This window comes from Lonchura striata, chromosome 8, assembly GCF_046129695.1.
Source record: "Lonchura striata isolate bLonStr1 chromosome 8, bLonStr1.mat, whole genome shotgun sequence".
In the NCBI taxonomy this organism is placed as follows: domain Eukaryota; kingdom Metazoa; phylum Chordata; class Aves; order Passeriformes; family Estrildidae; genus Lonchura; species Lonchura striata.
In genome coordinates this window covers 5,497,224-5,517,213 of record NC_134610.1, presented here as the reverse complement: position 1 = coordinate 5,517,213, position 19,990 = coordinate 5,497,224, and the positions used below count along the sequence as shown (strand labels likewise).

The window sequence follows — 19,990 nt, the reverse complement described above, 5'->3', positions numbered from 1 at the left end:
CTTTGGATGTCAGAAGTTCTGTGTTCATTTTTGAAGGCAACTTTTGTTTCTAATGATTTGGTTTCTACTCGTGGTGGTATATCCATTTTTAGCTCTTTTTTTCTGAGCCTTGTGTTCTTATTAAGGTCTTGAAATGAACTGCTAAATATCTGATTGTAATTGAAATGTCTCTGAGAAAAACGAAGCAAAAAAAGATTTTGAATGCATTTATGTTCCCTTTATATTACCTGCTCTTTTCCCCTGTTAATGGATCTGCACTACTTTCCTTTGCCTTTAACACTGATATTATTTTGCCTTCACCCTACAAAGGCTATGAAAGTAAATTAACGACTGCAAATTAGGTACCCAGTTAGTACAATAAAGAAGAAAAAAGCCTGTCTAGAAATAAAGGGTATTTCCAAGATGGGTTTTGCTACTTTGAGTAACTCATTCATTAAAGCCATGTGCTCACAATAAGAGTGCCCTGTCAGCTTCTTCAGGGCACTGAGTGCTTCCTTGCCTTGGGAGGAACTGGGTCTTTCCCTCTTGCCTGGGATTGTACCTTCATCTCTTATTGTTCCATGCTTCTCCCCTGGAAAAGGAGAGAATAATAAATATATTCTCAGTGAACACGTGGATTTGTAGCCATTTCCACTGCTGTGGTGGGTGTCTGATTGTGCCAGGCAGTGCTGCTCTCTCCAGTGCTGGCACCCTGCTTGCCCCGTGTCTCATGTGAGCATCTGTTTTGTGACTTGCATCTACACTGCTCTACCCAGAGGGAACAATTAAAGTGCACTGTGCTGTCTCTGAAGTGACCAATATTTCCTGCAATAAGGCTGGTCTTACCTGGTGATCTGCAGCAAAATTAAGACCTTATTTTCTGCTGAAGAGGTGTGAACAAGCATCAGAGTGAGTCCAGAGCTGACCTTGCTTTCCTCTCAAATTTTTTTTTTTTTTATTCTCTTGTCCAATCTGGCTGTTGGGGATTTTCCTCACAGGCTGTCATCTGACCTTTCTGCCCATGACTGTAAAATTAATTAAACATGCCTCTCTCCATGCACATTCACTAAACAGACTGTCCATTACAGCATTAGTTAGTAGAGCGTTCCCATCAATATTAACAGGAAATATCTGAATACAGGGCATGGAAATTCTGCACTCTGCCTGCTGTACAGATCAGCTCACTGTACATCCTCTCCATGTCCTGTATGTGTAGCCTCTTGTCTCCTGTGTCCTTTTGACTTAATTTTAGTTTGCCCTCTACTTTCCCCTCCATTATTGTGTTATACATGGGCAGTTGGCCGTGTGACTTAATCATATTGGTCTCCTCCTGCTGTTTTACCTCAATCATCTCCAACCTTTCTCCACTGAACTGACAAAGGTACTTTCTCCTGTGCCACGGAAAACATGAGCTAAGCCAATATGACAGAGCTGGAGTTCTGCATGCATAATTTCAATAACATCCCGTGTAACCAGTCACCGGGCTGAGCTCTTTTTAATGAAATCACCCTTGTTATCAGCCTGTTTTCATTCAGTTCTCACAGAGGGATTGCTCACAGCATGAGTCATGCCAGGCATTTCGGTGTCTCTCTCAGGAAAACAGTAAAGATAATAAAAAGGGGTAAAAGCATAAAAAACCATTTGGAAATACAACACTTAGGAGCAGTGATGCTGCTGATAATTTTCAGCCATCTTGCAGAACATTAAGAAAAAGAAAACTCAAATGCCAAAAGTGATGTTTTATTCACTGATTTTTTTTTTTTTTTTTAATTTACTTCTGGGCTTACTTTCATAATTGTGCAAATCTAAAATTCCATTTCTTTTCATTTTGAGAAAAAAACTCGGAACTCTCTTCTCCACAGAATAACAGAAAGCTCAGCACTCATTTAATCATGTGGGGCTGGGGCTGAGCCCCCTGCCATGGCTCCAGTGAGGTCCATCCTTGGGGAGCAGCCCTGCACTGTCCCTCTGGCTGGGCAGGTGCCTCCTGACCTCCCTCCTCTCCTTCCTAAGCAGGGAAGGGATCACACCACATACAAGTGTGCACTAAGATATCTGTTCTTGGGGTTTTTATGGCATTTTTTTCCCCCGAAAAATACTTTTTTTTCATTTTTTGCAAAGTCAGTTGGTGATATCTACATCATTATGAAGCTTTCCTGGCACTGCATCTGCTGATTGATGGCTGTGAAAATGCAACATATTTCATTTTCTTTTCCTAGACGTGAAGCCAGCTGCTAATGGTTTTCCCAGGGTGAAGCTGGCAGCTGCAGGATCAGGTCTCGGGGCTCTGAAATGTACATTTGCAGGAGAGCCACCTGGGCTTTTGGCTGTTTCATTAGTGGTCATTACTGCTTGTAGAAAAGGATCTAAGCAGAGTGGGTGCTGAGCCTGGCTGTAAATTCCAGGATTTGATTTGGGAAACCACAGCCATTAGTGTTGGATGGAAGCGATCTCAAAATCTTTCTGTCTGCAATTAAGACTTCCATCTCCTATTTCCAAAATCGTATTAAATCCCATGGTTTAACAGTTCACATTTATTTACTTTTATGCATCTGCCTCTTCAAGTCAAATACAGAAACTAGTGCATAAGTAGGACCCTTTTGATGTTAATTGTGAGTTCTTGCTGAGGACTGAAGTGTGAGTGCCAGAGCATCATTAAAATGAAACTGTGGCTCTCTGCAGACACCAGACAGCAATAAGTAATTTTCTCCTTCAGTTCTTGGATAAAATTATTATTTAATTCACTCTAGAAAGAGGTGGTTTATTTCAACATGTCTATATTTTTGTCTGACTTTCTATACACAGCAAGGGACAAGGGACTGTGGTGGTCTACAACAATCCCAGGCTATGGGATTGTTGTTCTGCTGCTTCAAGCTCCTCCTGCTGTCACAAAACCCCTCTTTGACTATCGAAAGAAGGGTGGGATAGGTCCCTCCTGGACATGTGCATGGCATGAGGTGGAGGCAGGCAAACTGCAGGGGCTTTGATGGTGCTGGGTGTTGCTCCCTAAGCTGAATTTTAACAAGGCAGGCAGGAGTTGTTATCTTTCCTAGAGAAAGATAGACTCACCTGGATGCCTGGGAGGGGGTGGGAAATAGAACAAAGCAGAGCTGTGAAGAGATTCTCCATCAGTTTTGTAAGCTGCTGTCAGGCAAGGAGTAGGAGGATCTTCATTTGCATTTCGTGGAGTGTTTCACAGGCATTTAAATGGGGAAGAACAAAGCAGGAATGATTGCTTGTGCTGCAGTTTCTGAGAGCAGCAAGAGGATTCCATAATCACACAAAATCACGCAAGCACAAATTTTGCATTGTTGGCCCCTGACAGAACCGACCTTGACATACACTTGAACAATCTTAAACGGGAGAAACAGGTTCTATGGGCAGAAATACTGTAAATCAGAACCTTGCTCCCCAGTAGGAAAGTCCTGTTTGCTTGATTTCTAATCTAAATGATCAAGAAAAAGCACTCATAATTGTTGAGTGGTTGAGAAGTGGGCCCAGAGTGTGCATCCTCCTCTCCTGTGAGGCTCCCTGGGTTGAATTCTCTCTCCTCAATGAGTGCCACAGAGGCTGTAGATAAGGAACCTGTGAATAGCTGAACAGTGAAAGCTATTATCCTAAAGACTGATATTTACTGGATTCCTGCTTTTTGCCTTTCTAGCTGAGTCACAGAATTTCCTTTGTTGCTGCACATTCATTTTCTTCCTTCCTCTAGCAAATACCATTGAATTGAGCAGGCACATGTCTTATACACAGTTACCCAGAATCATCTCCAAAAACCTTTTTAAGTCCTGTTCACATACAAATCAGCCTTGAACACTCCCAGGGCAGAGCAGTACATTAGCAAGCCTGAGAATTAACAATAGAACTGGGTCAGTGGAAAAAGGATATCCTATCTGATCACAAGGTGACTGTTTCCACTGCAATGTGAGAAAGCTGCTTTCAGTGCTGGAAATATAGTAGAGCAACAGTTAAATTAGTGCCACTGTACAGAGCTCATTTGGATCCCTGCCTGCTTGTTCTGATTTGCACAAGCAGTGGGAAAGGCTATTAGGATAATCAGGAGAATGAAGAGCTTGCTTTTAAAGTATAGGTTGAAATTAATTTGCTTAGCCTAGCAAAAGGGAAAACGAGGATGCATTTTGTGTTGCTGATATGAGCATAGCAGGGAGGGGAACTTGGGGTAAGGGAGAATGTGGTGAAAACATCTGCTTTAAGAACATCTGTCAACATATTTGAGATGGAAAATAGAGAATTTCTTTATTTTGAGAGGTAAAGATTTGAGCAAAATATCTTTTTTTCCAAGATGGATGTGCCCCTTGTCTCTATAGCAAGGGAGTTGAACTGAGCAAGAGCCATGGCATGGTTTTTCCAGGAGGGACTTCGGTCCTGTCACCGAGGGAGCTCTCTGTGGTGGCATTGGCCAAATCCTCTTTTCTCTCTCCCCAGAACATGGGTGTGACCAGAACAAATCCACTGTGTGCAGGCAAAAAGCCAGAGATCCCCCCAGCCACGCTGACTGGTTACTTGGGTATATTTAATAAATTGAAAATGACTGCAGACGCTGAAGCAATGAAGCTGGAAGATTCTTGATCAGGGGATCAGAGAGCTCTGAAAGTTTTAAAAACACATTCTTGCCCTCACCCACTGCAGATTTGATTGAATGCTTACAAACTGTGTTATTGTTTACAATATTTCACTCTTCTGACACAAGAATTTTGAAACCTGTTATCTATTTTGTTATTTTATCATCAATTATTGAATTATTGTTGTGGGGAGGTTTATATATTCACCATCTTATCATAAATATCCTGGAATATAAAAATATCCGATTTTTACACTCTTCCTATGAATAAATTAAGTTGGATTTATGAGGCTTATGGCCTGTTCTTCCTCTGTTCTTTGGAGGGTTTTGTGAATGTGCAATGAGAGCTCTTATTTCTTATTATGGAATTTTATAGTCACCATGTAACTGGGTTAATATAAGAAGTATAAATAAGGATATGCATTTGCCTGTGAGATATTTGAATATGGAGAAGAGCATCTGAAGTTCAGAAAATATGAACTGAAGAACAGACTGTATATCTTACACTGTAAATAGGAAGAGAAACTGTTTCAAGTGCTGAAAAAAAAGAATGGAGTGTGTGGGAATTGTTCCCTAGGAAAGGTAAAAAAGCCATTGGATAATTTTTTTTTTTAAAGGCATCATGCTTTACTCTCCAACTACATTTTAGCAAACAGACATGGATGCTGCAGTTGATTCCTCTCACCTGCTGGTCTTCTGCACAGGCTTTCAGAAAGTGAAAGAAAAGGCACTGAGAGCAAGAGAAGCTGGAAAGGATTAACAGCCAGGATGCTTTGCTTTCCAGTGGTTCCTCTTCTCTTTGGTCTGCAGGACCTTGGGTGATGTTAGTTCATGCAGCCTGAGACCCAGACAATAACCCCATCCTACTTTGAAAAGGAAAAAAAACAGAGTCGTGCAAAATTCTCCTTTTATTAAAGAACACAGGCTAAATCCTGTGATTCTCCCTCCTGTGCCTGAGCAAAAATGATCCTCATTCATCCCTGAGCTGTGCTCTTGTCCTTGCCATAGCTGGATGCTGCTGTAAGAGCAGCAGCTCCAGAAGGATGCAGGCCATGTCCCTGCACACAAAGGAAGGGATGGGGATGGAGCCAGCACAGCTGTGCCTGAAGACACAGCAGCTGGAGAGGACTGGGGTGGCCACCAAAACAGGGAACAGCTGGAAAGAACAACAACAAAAAAAGAGATTCTAAAGGAGGCACAGACAAGTTGGCTTAAGTGAGAGGAGCAGGTGCTGGGTCTGGAGCTCACGGGCTGGGGAGACCCTGGGAAAGAGCAGAAAGGGAGATGGGAAGGAGAAAAGAGTTTGCGCTTCACACAGGTTGGGGGAACGACCATTCCAGCAGCTCTGCAGCCTCTGGGCTTTAGCAATAAAAGGTCATGGGGAAAGGGTTTGGTACTAGAGACATTTTTGGTTTCCTTTCAAAGCAGAAAGTTGGGGGGAAGCAGCACAAGGCTGAGCTCTGAGCCCTCCTGGGCAGATTTCCTTCTGCCAACAGGACTGGCTGTGGGTGTCTGTAGGGATGGGACAGGCTCATGGACAGGCTGACTGTAAAGCTCAGTGTTTTGGAGCAGGGGTTCACTGCTCTTTCTGCAGTACTGGGAACAAGAACCTTTGTATACTCCTTTAAAAGTTAAAAGACCCATTTTCCTTTAGCCCTAAAAGTGAAAGTGCAACAGGTATTCTGGGCACAATGGGCACTTTATTCAAAAGGTTAAAAATCACACTGCTGTAATAAAGCAAAGTGGTGATTTCCCACTGTGCCTCACTGCTGTTCCCATCTTTGCTGCTCTGGGGTGTCAGAGGGAGAGCCAGGCAATTGTACTGTGTTCTGCTTTGCTGTGAAATCCAGTCAGATTAATGAATTTGGGGTCCCTTGAGATTTGCGTAATTTATATCCATGACTTGCTGTTTAAAGTGTTTTCAAAGTCAGGAAATAAATTGTGGGGTTTATAAAAATATCATAATTAAAAATTGACTTGTACTAAATATTGTCTCCAGGAGTGTGTAAGAAGTTCAAGTATGATGGATTGTTTTTCTCACTGAAAACTATAAAAAAACCAGCAGAGACTTATGATGATAAAAAGTACTTTTTTTAGGTGGTTACATTATCAATCTTTATATTGAGCCAAATGCTGCTTGCATTTCTTCTGTGCATATTTTATTGACTTCATTGTGACCCACTGGGGAAGGATAGAAATATTTGTATTACAGTGAAGAAATATTGTCACATACAAAATCAAAACGTGTTCTTTAACCAAATATAAAATTTCAGAAGACAGAAGTGTCTTTAATATGACTTAATCACTCCAGATTCTGGCAACCTGCAATAAATTTTCTGCTATAAAAACAGAAGGGGAATTTTCTTGCCTTCCTTTGCATTAGTAATACAAATATCATGATGATGAATGTTATTTTTTCAATAGGTTGATTCAGGAGAAAGAAATGCAAAACTATGCAAAGGGGAATCTGTGACATGTAAGGCTGATCTCAATGTTTTTTTAATGAAAATGAGTTTGAGGACAGCTGTTACAATGAAAAAATGAGCCAAACTCTGTTCACTGTATGGCTGTTCTGTTCCTAGTGAAAATCAATGGAGCTGGACAGGACCATCAGCCTTGAATTTCATGTGATATTGCATGTTAAATAACACGAGTTTAAAATCAGACACATATTTTTTTTGTTTTTATGTGATATCAAACCAAGACTCAATTGTTTGAGCAAGGTACAAAGACATGCAAAAGAACTGCTAAAAATGTAAAGTTCTACCTCGTTGCTATGATTAAGTTTTTTACAGAAAGGGTGATAAAGTTCTGGAATGGCTGCCTGGTGGAGTCCCCATCCCTGGTGTGTCTAACAAAGGCTGGATGTGGCTCTGGGTGCCAGGGTTGAGTTGAGGTGTTGGGGCTGGGTTGGACTCAATGGTCTTGGAGGTCTCTTCCAACCCAGTGATTCTGTGATTGGAGATGAAACAAGAAATGCTTTCCTACCCTTTTCCCAGAACAAGGGTGCTGGGAGAGACAAAATTTCCAAGGAGAAGACTGAGCAGGAGCTGGAGAACAGCAGATGGGTTGAGGCAGGTTCAGGCCAGGAAGGAAGCAGAGTCCCTGGGCAGGGCCAGGAGGCACAACAGCACCAAAACCTTCTGCTAAAGCTCCTCTCACAGCCCTTGGCTTAACAGAGTGACTTGGGCACACAGATGTCTCTTGACCAAGCACTGGAATGGCCTCCTCAGGGAGGTGGTGGAGTCCCCATCCCTGGTGTGTCTAACAAATTCTGGATGTGGCTCTGGGTGCCAGGGTTGAGTTGAGGTGTTGGGGCTGGGTTGGACTCGATGATCTTGAAGGTCTCTTCCAGCCCAGTGATTCTGTGAATTCTGTGTGTATGGGCCATGGTGTGAGACTGCAGGAGCAGGGCAGGGCTGGCTGGAGGCTCGTGGTCTCCCACCCATCCCTTCCCTGGAATGCAGCAAAGAGCTCTGTCCTGCTGGATTCACTGCTCAGCAAGCTCTGCCTGGCAGTCATGGAGGCAAATGGGGAGAGAGGTATCCTTCTGGTGATCCTCCATCCTTGGATGGAGGTGAAAGGGATCTGGTGATCCATTTCATCCTTCATGAAATGGGTTTGAAACAAGTTTTGATCTCTATGTCAGATATCTGTGAAAATGAAAGGGAAATTCTACTCAATGGCTGTTTTTTCTCCCATTTTGCTGCCCAGTTCTTGTTTGCTTCACTCCCTTACCTCACTGACAGCCCTTAGAGGAGCCAAATCAGTTTCTTTAAATAACAACACTGAGATTATGAGGCAAATATGGGGAGAGCTGTGTAAAAATTCTTGATGACAAGCACGTCATGAAAGTGGTACCTTAAAGCCAAGAGACTGATTTTGGGCAGTGGCTGTCCTGCAGATGCTGCTCTGCTGTCTGTCACTGCCAGCTCACGTTCCTCCACAGCTCCACTTGGGTTTCAAATCAACACTCACACTCTGATAAGTTTGCTGGGCCTTTATTTTCCAGTTCCCTGAATTATGGGCTAGTGGCAAAATCGCACAGATAAAATCTTCCAGATGCCTTATCTTTCAGAAATAAATAACATGCTGGGTTTACTCTTGAACTCTGTCACAAAATGCATCACTAGGGGTCACCAGAAAGAAGGGAAACTTTGTATTTAACCTGGAATGCCTATGAATTTATACAGTGTTTTTCAGCTAATCTTTTCAAGAAGGTAATTTAGTCTTCAAAAAGCAAGACAAATTTATTTTTCTACAGACAAGAGGTATTTCCTGCTAATGAAAATGCCATTATAGAAGGCCTGTATTAAAAAAAAAAGAGGGGAAAAAAAGAGACTTGCTTGCAATTCCTCCCTCCCATAATTGCATGTTGATACTGAATGGACACTGCGATTTCAAATTTTACTCCAAGCTAAAATAAGATGTTTGCCTTTCTGGTTTGGTAACCTGTGTCAGAATATTGGCTAATTTAGCAGTCTGAATTTTATTTTTTCAGCTGGGCTTTAACAAAGCAGCAATGATTTGATTCTGATAAAAAATTACTGCAATTTCTTTAAGTTCAAAATTGTAGAAATACAGATTACAGCTTTTCAGAATTTGTTCCAGCTCTCTGCTTGCAAATCTTAGAAAATTTATCATGTGAGGTGATGAGGACTTCATCCAAGGACAGTCTGCTCAGGTGGAAAGATGATTATTTCAGGATATTTTGGGAGAAAAGAGCAAAGATGATGGAGTTCAGTGGGGATTTGAGAAAGAATGGAGAAAATAACAATAAAATGATGCCAAGCCAAATTCTTAGTGCTGAACAAAGGCAAAGATTACATGTGAATATTCAGCCAATGATCGGTTTGGCTTTAACAAACATTAAAACAAGCCAAGGGATCAATCTCTTTTTAAAATACATCTATTTCTGCATTGTCACAGGAGAGGCCAGTGTTTGTAGGGGTGTTTGGGTGTGCTGAGAACAGAGATCTGCCTGTGCACAGTCTGTGCTGCCATCAGTGAACATTTATGCAAGATCTCCCACGCTTTGTCTTGTCCTCCTTCAGTTTGGGTAGAAATGACATTCTTTCCTCCTCCCTCCTCAAATGTATATATTTTACAGCTAATGAAAAAGCTCAGGAACTATAACTGTCCCTTGTATTGATTTTGCTTTTATGTAGTGCCTTTTCCCCAAATGGATGCCAGAAGGCACTCTTAAAATCAAACTATATAGAACAATAATTTCTACCAGAATGGAAAAACATGGCAGCAGCTTAACAGAGCACTTTAGTGCTAGGCAACACTTTAGGAAATGAAGGTGGCTTTAAAGAGCAGGAATAAGCTCGTGGCCTTGGAGAAGTTATTGGAAATGAATAAAGAGCAAGATCAAGAGCAGCCTCTGTAATCCACAGCTGCCCACTCTGGATGCAGGGAATATATTTCCAGTCCCTTGCTCAGAGCCTCTGATATTAGAAAATGGGTGTTCCCAAGAATATCTTATAGGCTGAAATGTTATATAAGTTATGAGGGCTCTTAAGATGTCAGATTTCAGTTCATGTCACAATAAGCCAAGAGCCCCCAGCCCTTCACACAGGAATTGCTCCAATATATCCCTGCCTGCTCTGTGCCACTGGGCACCAGCTGCCCCAGCTCCAGGACCCTTCCAGAACCTCCCAAATTAAGGAGTCCTGTGCCTTAAGCAAAATTATGCTCTTTGTAAAGTAGAAATTAGGTTCTTTTTATCCCTTTTTCTCTATGCAAAATATCTAGTTGCCTTATGCTTTCTCTTAAGTGTAAAACAATAGGGGATGCAGGACAGTCCATGACTTTCTTTTGGCATAAAATAACCTCTGATTAGAAAAAGAAGTTGAAAATTGGTTAAAACATTGCTTCCCAAGCACAAATGAACATAAATCACTCCTTTCTGCATTGCTGGGGACTCACAAACAAGTATCATTACTAAAATTGAAATTTATTGCCCCTTTTATTCAGCTTGTTCATTCTTAAAAAAAAAAAAAGTATGCTCTGGTTACAGCTGGTCAGGAATTTTAAGTGTTGTTTATTTTACATGCCGTTAATGAAAGTTTTTATAGAATTTTGAATGCAAATTTCAGTGTTGGTGAAGGTTTTGTGTTAGGAAAGGAAGAATTTTAACGCTCATGCACTTGGGCATAAGGTTTTGACCAAAATAATGTGTATTGATCAATTGATGATTAGTCCATCTACTCATCTATGCCAGAACTGCTTTATAATTATTTTTTATAAATAGCATATATACATTGTGCCATAGAATGATTGAAGCTGCTGTCCATCACAACTATTTCTACCTTTACTGAACACATGGGAGACTGACACCAAAGCCCTCATTTCAAGGTGTATTTAATTACTAATAGAAAATGAAGCAGCTCAGATAAGATATTCTCTCTGGCATAATCGATGGAGCAGTTCTGAGGGCACCTGTCTGTGACAGAAGAGATTGATTCAGTTCCTGGATCCTAAAACACAACATCTTTCCTGTCAGTAGTGATCAACAAAATATCAGCCTATCAGTTAACACTTTGGGCTTCTCCTGGTTGTGTCTCAGTGGAAAAGTATTAAAATTTTTAAATGTTTGCAGTTGTGAAAGTAATTGAACAAAAGAAAACCTTTCTGTGTGGACCAGCAGTGGTTGCTCATGCTGAAGTAGGATCTCTTTGGGCAGTCATATAACCTGTGGGCTGTTATGCAGATAATCATGAACAGCAGTGATAGAATTCAGAGGCAACCCCCTCGCCTTAATGGGTGGATTTGTGAGGTTTATTTTTTGTGGCCATCATTTTTCTTGCAGCATTGCTGCAGCACTAATTGCTGTGAGAATTGCAGGTATAACTCTGGTGGCAGAGGGATGTTTCCTGTGCTCAGGTCCCCACGTGGCCTCCTGTGCCACCTTTTTCAGGACAGCTGTGTTTTTGTTTCATACTCAGTTTAGCCCCATTGAAAGTTGTCTGCTTAGGGTCCTAAAAAATAAAACCTGATGCTAACCACAAACCCCAGATTTTTTTGTTTCCAGAGCTGATTGTTTTCCAGCTAATCAGGTATTTAAGTTCTCTGCCTCCAGCTTTTCTGAGTGGTGAAGAAGCTCCTGCTTTCTTCCACTGTGGGAGTCCAGGGCTTCCCTCTGGCTGCCATGTGAGGTCTGGGACGCTGGCAGGGGTCAGGAACCCCCCTGGACAGAGCCCCCAGAGACACTGTCTGTGATCTCTGTCCATGGAAAAGAGTTTTCAATCTTACAGCATGAATTACCAGCTCTGAGTGTTTGATATAGGTAATAATTAAGTGTGGCACGGGTGCAAAAGTAAAATTTTAGGATTCTATATTAGGGGTTCAAAGAGGACAAGATGGAGGAAATTGGGTGTGCCTTGTCCTTTTTCTCCTTCTTCATGCCCTCCATGTTTCACTGTGGTGTTGGCATTTTTCTGTTGGCTCAGGCTGGGGACACACTGTCCAACGTAGGTGACAGATATTGGCACGTTATTGTCAATCCAGCCCAGGGAGTTTCTGGTATTTAATGTTTGTCACATCCCACTGAGGGCAGAGCCCCACACGCTGCCCTGCAGGACAGAGCTGGGCAGGGCAGCAGAACATGTGAGAGATAAACAGAATAAACAACCTGGAAACCAGCACAGACCAATTATGGCTTCTTCTTTGGCAGTGGGGCAGAAAGACAGAGACTTTCTACAATCTCAGAATCATCAATACCTCAGATTCTGACATTCCAACACAGTTTTTCCCTTGTGAGCTTTCTGTGCCTTGGGAGCAGTGTGGGGCTGAGCAAGGACAGCTCTCCATGTCCCCTCACACCCTGCAGGGGCTGCCTGGTATTCTCAGGAGGAAAGCTGCAAGCTCAGATCTACTAGAGCAGAAGTGGTTTGGGAACAGCAGATGAATAACATTGTCAGAGGTGTATTAATGGGAGGATGTGTCTCCACAGCCATGCAGAGGAGAGGTAATAGCAAACAGAACAAGAAATCTTCGTGGCTAACAGACGTTGGGAAGCAGCAGGAATAACTGTGGGGGATTTTCCTGATTAAGATATCAGTTATTGGGGAAAGGCAGAGAAGCAGCGAGGGACTGGGGCAGGCAGTACGTAGATTTATGATTTGTGTCAGAGCTGTTTGTACTGTAAGGCAGCAGTCATGCCAGGAGGAGAAAGGAGTTGTGAAATTCCTCTGGGAGATGCCTGGCTTGTGCTGGGATTGCCTGCAGCCCATCCAGCTGTCCTGAGCACATCAGTGCTGTGAGCCCAGTGCAGCACGCACCAGGGACGGGGGTTAAGCCAAACCTCATCCTCCCACATCCAAGCACGAACTTCCACGTGCTCCCCAAGGGGCTGCCAAAGCTTCCTGCCTCTGAGGGGCACAGAGGAGTCCTGTGTGGGCAGGTGCTGAGCCCACAGGTGAGGGCACAGCACGTCCTGCCCCTGAGCCCACACCCAGGGACAGGAGGGGAGCCAAGAGCATCTTTGCTGCACACTGGGAATGCTGCGAGGTGCTCCAGCATTTCTGTTCCTTGATCAATTGAGAAAACCAAACCCGGCAAAAGACTGAACATTATCTGAAAATGGAGGGTTTGTATATTTAACAGTTGTGAGTGAGACTTTTAAAGAGTAATATGGGAGAAAAGAGCCCAAATGTTTCAAGAAGGTTATGGGATGTGGGGGTCTGGCACTCACAGGACTCTGTTGGATGCAAAAACTTCTGGGATGGTTCTGGGCTAGCTAAGGGAAAAGGATAGATTTCTTTGACCTTTATTCTGCTTTATACATGCTCAGAAAATCAAATGTCCATGTATTTTAGCATTTGAAGAGGGAGCTGCATGTACTGTGGGGTAGGAAATAGCCTTCTCTTCATTTTCCTTCTATTTCTTGCAAAAGAAAACCAACAATTTAATTAGATTTCATCCTGTTTATGTCTTTGTTGCCAGCTTTAATCTTAACATCTAATAGAAAAACAGACCAAATGTCTTTGTGAATTTTTTTTTTTTTCCTCTAGTCCATTAAGAACAGAGCTGAATATAAGGTAGCCTGAGTGAATCAAAGCATCTGTGCTGTTCTGTTGAGGGAGGCTGAGTCACAGACAAGGAGTTTTATACAAGGCCATGGTTGATTGTAAAGTAAATAACTGGGGGAAAGGTTCAAAGAAGATTAAAGCAATCTCTGAATCATCTTTGTGATCTGGTACCTGGACCAAATCAGCAGCACAGTCTAATAATGCTAATTCTAAAGAAATGTTTACTTATTAAGTTATTAAGACATTAGCTTAGGTGTTAAATAAGCCATTGACTGAATTTTACCTTCCTTTGCTCTTCATACAGACCTGCAGGAAATCAGTGAGATAAAACTCCATGAAAAGTTTGTATGATGGTCAAACACCAGCAAATTACCATCTCAAATGGAGATGAGAAGGAAGAAAGTGTTGACATAAGACAGGCTCCTTTCTGTAAAGGAACTGTCTTGTTTAGATCCCAAGTAATTTTTCATATTTACCATTAAATTCATTAGAGACCTATTCAGGAACTTCTGAGAACCCTCTTGTCTTTGAATCATCTTCTAGATTTGTTTTTGTTCCACAGACTTTTGCCTTCTGAGATAAATTGAACATAAATTGATCAGCCATTTAAAAAAATGGAGAGAAAGTAAGGCTGGGGGGTATTTTGCCTCTTCTTATTAGAGTGAGGAAGAGGAAAAGTTGGGGCAGCCTCCAGTTTGGGGGAAGTGCAGTGGCTACTGAATTAGCAAAGACTGCAGGAGGGGGCATTTACTGAAACAGCACACAAAGCAGCCAAGGGACAGTTGAGTTGTAAAACACTTCAGCTACCACAGGAGATGCATTACATTATTGTGGTAGGCAGATAATTTGCTATCCAGCCTTTGGAAGCTGCTTTGTAGAAAAAAAAATAAAATAGGGGAATAAGCAAACTTGTTCTCAATCGATAAATTAATATAAAGCCAGCAAAAGGAGCAGAACAGACTACTACAATCACTCAGCTATATTAGGCAATCAATTTTTTTTTCCCTTTCAATATGTACAATATTCCCTCGTGGCTCCCCATGGATGCCATGCAGTGTGAACACAGCAATCAAAGCAATAGGCGTCAGAATAATCAAAATAAGATGTGTCAGAAAGAAGCAAATGAGTACATACTCTCATTAAGTAAATCTCCTAAGAGCTTAACGTAGAAAACTCTTCCCAGAAAAGCTGTACAAACAATTGCCTGCACTAACACGTGGCTTTATTGCCGTTTCAAAGGCAGATAAAAATATTCTTCAATCTAATCCACACATTTTCAGATTTCACCCTGAATAATCTCTACCTGAGGCAAAACACATAATGTAGCTGCCACAGTGACATTAATAAAGGTCATAACTGAAGGTAAAATATACTACTTGGGAAAAAACTTCAAAATCATTAAACAAGCAATGTGCTGCAAACCACATTAAAGAAAATATCCATTTCTGCAATATCCAACACCAGACTTCCATCTGTTAGGTGACAAGACACTTCACCCAGCTAGTAAGTAGCAAAAAAGTCAGTACAAATCTTCCAGGGGAACAAATTTTTAGACAAAATCAGTAATCTGACTACCCTGAGGATTTATCCCAGCAAAAAAATGGCACTTCCACAATGTTCCCAGCCTTTTGAGGCAGCAAGCCTATGGCACAAAAAAAGAGGGGAGGAAAAGTATCTGGAGGAAAGAGCCATTTCCAAAGCTCATATTATTTTAATAGGCTACAGAAGTGGTCTAGGAAGAAGCAGGAACAATTGGAAAAGGAATTCTGTCTCGAATAAAGCTAATTCCGGATTAACTTTTCCTTCTGCTCTACTACTATATTTGTATGATAAAGAACTTACAGCATTTTTGAAGGCAAATGGATCATTGTCATTGAAAACAAAGCGAATTTTGGGGGAATTTTAAGTACTGGCCATCTAAAACACATTAAGCAGACTAAAACCTACCAGAAATACTTGGTGTCCCCTTGAGTTTGTATGTGGCCATTTAATTTCAGACTTCCCAGGGAGGATGGCGAGGGGCTGAGCGTTTTTATTGCCCTCTAATTTACTGCCTTGGCTTTTGTGCCAGTCCTGAGGTGTGCCAGAGCTGATGGGGCTGGGCTGTGACTCCTGGGACCCAGCTCAGCCTCAGCAGAGGGTTTTCCTCATGCCCTTGAGGCACTCCAGGTGCCCGTGCCATCAGGAAGGCAGAGGGATGATGCTCCCTCTCTGCAGTGATCTGTCTTGGCAGGTCAGGAGCAAACACTGATTTGTCTCAGCTCCTATCGATCGCCAGGGAAGTTGGATGTGCACAATGCTTCTTCAGCTTTGGCATTCTGAGACAAAATAACTTTGAGGAACTGGACCATTAAAGGAAACGTTTTGGTCATGAATGTCCGAAACTGTTATGAGCAGTGTCTAATAAATTGATTCTCAATTTTAGCACAGTGCAGAGTAGTAAATAGCTGCTAAGGGGTTTAAACAGCTTACACGTTTGGCAGGCCAATGGGAAATAGGCAAATCCTTGGGACATGCAGCTGAAAGGCAGCCCTTTCACACCAAATATATCTTTAACCCTGTAGAACTTTGAAGACAATAATTAATTTTTATCAGATGATTAAAAAGCAAATGTGTGAGCAAAAAATTATTTCCCCGAAAATTTCAGTTCTAAAATTCAATAGGGGCACACCTGTACACGCCAGGAGAGTCAAAACTAAAGTGACAGAGGTTCCCTCACCCCTAGATTGCAAAATTTGCCCCATTTTGCCTTCCTTTTGAATGAACTTTTCCTGAAGTGGCACAGCCCTTGATCTTCAGGTAAAAAGGAGTGGAACAAAAGTTATCAGCAAGCAGAAATTATTGTGCAGCCCCTGCTTCCCTTTGCCAGCACAAAGTCAGATAAATTCAGATTTCAATCTTAGTTTAAAAAATACAAACTGGCTTAATTCAGGCCAATGGCCTGGTCTGGTGTGTGGCAACCCTTCCCATGGCAGAAGAGTTGGAACTTGGTGATCTTTAAGGTCCCTTCCAACCCAAACTCTTCTGGAACTCCATGATAATTCCACACAGTGAGGCTATAATGGTATTTGATATTGACCAAATGTAATGAGAAGGAAATAAAATATTAGCATGCAAACAACTTTTGATGATTAAAAATGGTGTTGGGAGAGAAACATAAGTTAAAGATTGTTCCTCTCCCGTTAGGATTTGTTACTATTTCTTTGGCATGGCCAGGAGTCTTGGCTCTACTTCCAAAGGAAAACATTCAGTGGGTTATTGTTTGTTTGTAAATGTCTGCTGTGCTTTCCACAGAGCAAAGCCACAGAGCCAGAGGAATCCCAGGGCTATTTCCAGAGGCACAGGAATGGTCTGACCCACCCCACTCGTGGCCTGAGAACTGTTTCCAGGGATTCTGGGGATCCCCTGGGGTGGTCAGAGCCCTCTTTGCTCAGGGAACCCAAGGGTGGAAGAAACCTTGGGGCTCCAGGCTGCTGGAGCCCTGTGTGGAATGTTTGAGCCTGACCAAGGGATGGGAGAGTTTGTCACCTGTGGCAGATATTGAAGCAGGTGGGAAAAATCCTGAATAGTTTGATTGGTTCCTTTTGAAATATTGATGGGGAAATGCCTTCCCAGCTCCAGCAGATGTTTGTTTCCAGGATGGACAGTCCATGGCACTCAGTTTTTACAGCAGAAGCTCAGAGGAATCATGGGTTGCTTGTGGGTAGAGCACAAAGCAAGTTAGATACTCTGATTTTCACTTCATTCTGTGCAAAGCAAGACCAGGGCTCATATAATTGCAAGATATACTGAGTGGTTTTTGCCTAATCCCATTTTGACTATTTTCCATATTTTGGCTATTTTCCATATTTTGGCTATTTCCATTTACTTTCTTAAATCAAATTAGACCACTTGGGTCACTGGAAACACACCATGTTTCCATGCTGGCTGTAGGCACCTCCTCTTCCCCGACACCATCCTCTCTCTTCTCTTTCTCCGCCTCTGGATATGCTCAAATTCCTTCTAATGTGTTTCAGAGTTGAGGGAAACCCACAGGAGTAAACTTGCAAACAATTAATTGCACTTGAGTTTACTACATATGTAACACCTTGCAGCGAAGCCCCAGTGGATTTTGGGAGCTTCAAGGGTACCTTTGCAGGAAACCCATATCCAAATTAAAAACTTTCTCAGCTGTACATTATAAAAAGGCTCCAGAGAGGATGGGGAGAAATTCTTTTTTTGCTGGTGATATTACAAGCAACTATTTTAAGATAAATTTTTTTCTGTAAGATACCGCTGTAAAAAAAATCTATTGCCTTTTTCTCTTGACTTATTTACAGAATTTCAGTTCAGAGAAGTCTGAGAAGCTGTGCTGTGTCAGCCCTCCCACATCTATGATTCACTGAGTTGCTTTTGTCCCTGATGCTTAGTCCTGTAATACAGAACAACTACAGGTGCTGTTGGTAACATTTTGTGTTTCTCAGTCATGGGAAATAATGTAAAAAACCCAAGTATTGAGAATTCCCTCAGTAACAGGGAGATTCATTACCCAAAATAAGAATGCAGAAGATGATGAAGTTCTTTCTTGGTCTTTAAATTACTTTATAATCTTCTTTTTTTAACAAAGCATCTGCAAAGTGCTCTTTGGTATCTTGAATAAGATCTTTCTTATTCACCATTAAATTCTTATGGGATTTGTAGGTTTATTAGAGTACAAAAGTAAACAGCATATGGCTCTGTTAATATCCTAATATCTTTCTAATGTCACAATCCAATCTGTCAGAATGTAAACTTTTTTGAGTGGTTTCATTTACTTCAAGTTCATTTTTTGCAAAAAAACCCCACACAACAAGCCTGATGAATCCTTCTGCATCACCTAAGAGACAGCACAATACTTAATTCTTTTGTGTTCCCAGTTTAATAAATATGCAGATATAGATTACCTGCAGTAGGAAAAATACAGTGGCAAATGCAGTTATTTTTATTAGTTACTAGGAGTTAAAAGGTTATTTCCCCCTGGTGAAAAGCCTGTTCCATCAGATAAGTTGCTGCTACTCTCCATAAAACTGGCAACCCTTCAAAAGGTTTCAGAAATTAAAGGCATTGTTTGAAGATAAAGGCAATAAGGTCATTTGCTTTGAGTTTAGTCCTGCAAAACTTTCTGGGTGACCCTTTCATATTCAAGTGAGGAGGGCTCTAAATTGTTTTATCTTCATAGAGCTAATGAGTGCTGGCTGACAGTCACTGTAAAGACCAGTTGGGACTCTACTAGAATTAAATTTTGCAAAATATTACAACACATTTTCATTCACATTTTCATTTCATTGCCAAAGCTGTATCCATAATCACTCACAGCACTACACTCTTTGCTTTTCTCAGTTTCTTTTACTAACTCAGTTTTCACTAGCTGAATAATGTCTAACATGATTCTCAATGTATTTTTGTGTTCAATTAATAAAGCTGTATAAACAAGCCACATATGTGAAATCTATGTCCCCTTCAAACTCTCTGCTAGAGTGAAACAAGACTTACATTTAATGTGTACAGTACTAGAGAAATTACTCAAGAACTTTTTATTGCCAGAGGCTGTAGAGCTGTGTATGATTATTATATGTGTAATTAACTAATCTATAATGTTCCTCTGATATATGGTGTATATAATTCTTTCCTAGAGGAATAGAATGTTATGTTAAAGCCTTTTTTTTTTTTCTTTTATGGTTTGTTTCATTAATTCCAGTTAGGGGAAAATGTTATGTATACTCCTTAAATAACTTGACTGTTTTTTTTTCTAGTAGGAAGTAAGAATTTTCACAGGTTTTAAAAAAAAAAAGTGTAGCAAAGGAAAGGGAGTATCTTGTAGTAATCAATATACATCATGTGCTGAAAGTGTGCTTGGCTTTCACCGTGACCTTCCTCATTACTTTAGTTGTTTATTTTAACCTTACTTCCATCCTATTTCAGACTCTCTAATAATAGCCCTCTGTCACTCTAACCCACATTCAAAAGTAAACGTAAACAAGATCATCTCAGCTGCAAATACACATGAACTCCATCCCCCAAACGACCATCAAGTGATTAAAAAGCACAAAATCCTTACCTAATGTGGCTGACTCAGAGCTAATGGCCAGCAAGGGAATCCAGCAGAGGTAGGCAGCAAGCTGGAGCTGCTGCTGGGAGGGAAGGGGCTGCTGCATCCTGTCCAGGGCAGCTTTTATCCCTGCATCTGCACTTGCTTACAAGTTCACTTTTGAACTCCTAAACTTTGCAGGAAAAGCCATCAGCCCGCCTGCCTGTTTCAATTTTTTTTTTTTTCCCCACGCCTTTCTGTCGTTCTTTTCAATGCACTCTCTTGGAGAGGGCTTAATGTTTCTTTAATCCCAGAATTTCCAAGAGGGAAGAGCTCCAGCCACGC

The 19,990-nt window shown here is 41.5% G+C and overlaps 1 protein-coding gene across 1 annotated transcript in view; it reads right to left on the bottom strand.

The window, feature by feature from the left end:
* LOC110480621 (von Willebrand factor D and EGF domain-containing protein) overlaps positions 1-19,772 on the bottom strand; it is a 166,571-nt gene extending 146,799 nt beyond the window's left edge. The window contains 1 exon segment of the mRNA XM_077784840.1: positions 19,676-19,772. Within this exon segment, the coding sequence (XP_077640966.1) occupies positions 19,676-19,772 (97 nt within the window).
* Positions 19,773-19,990: the final 218 nt, after the last annotated feature.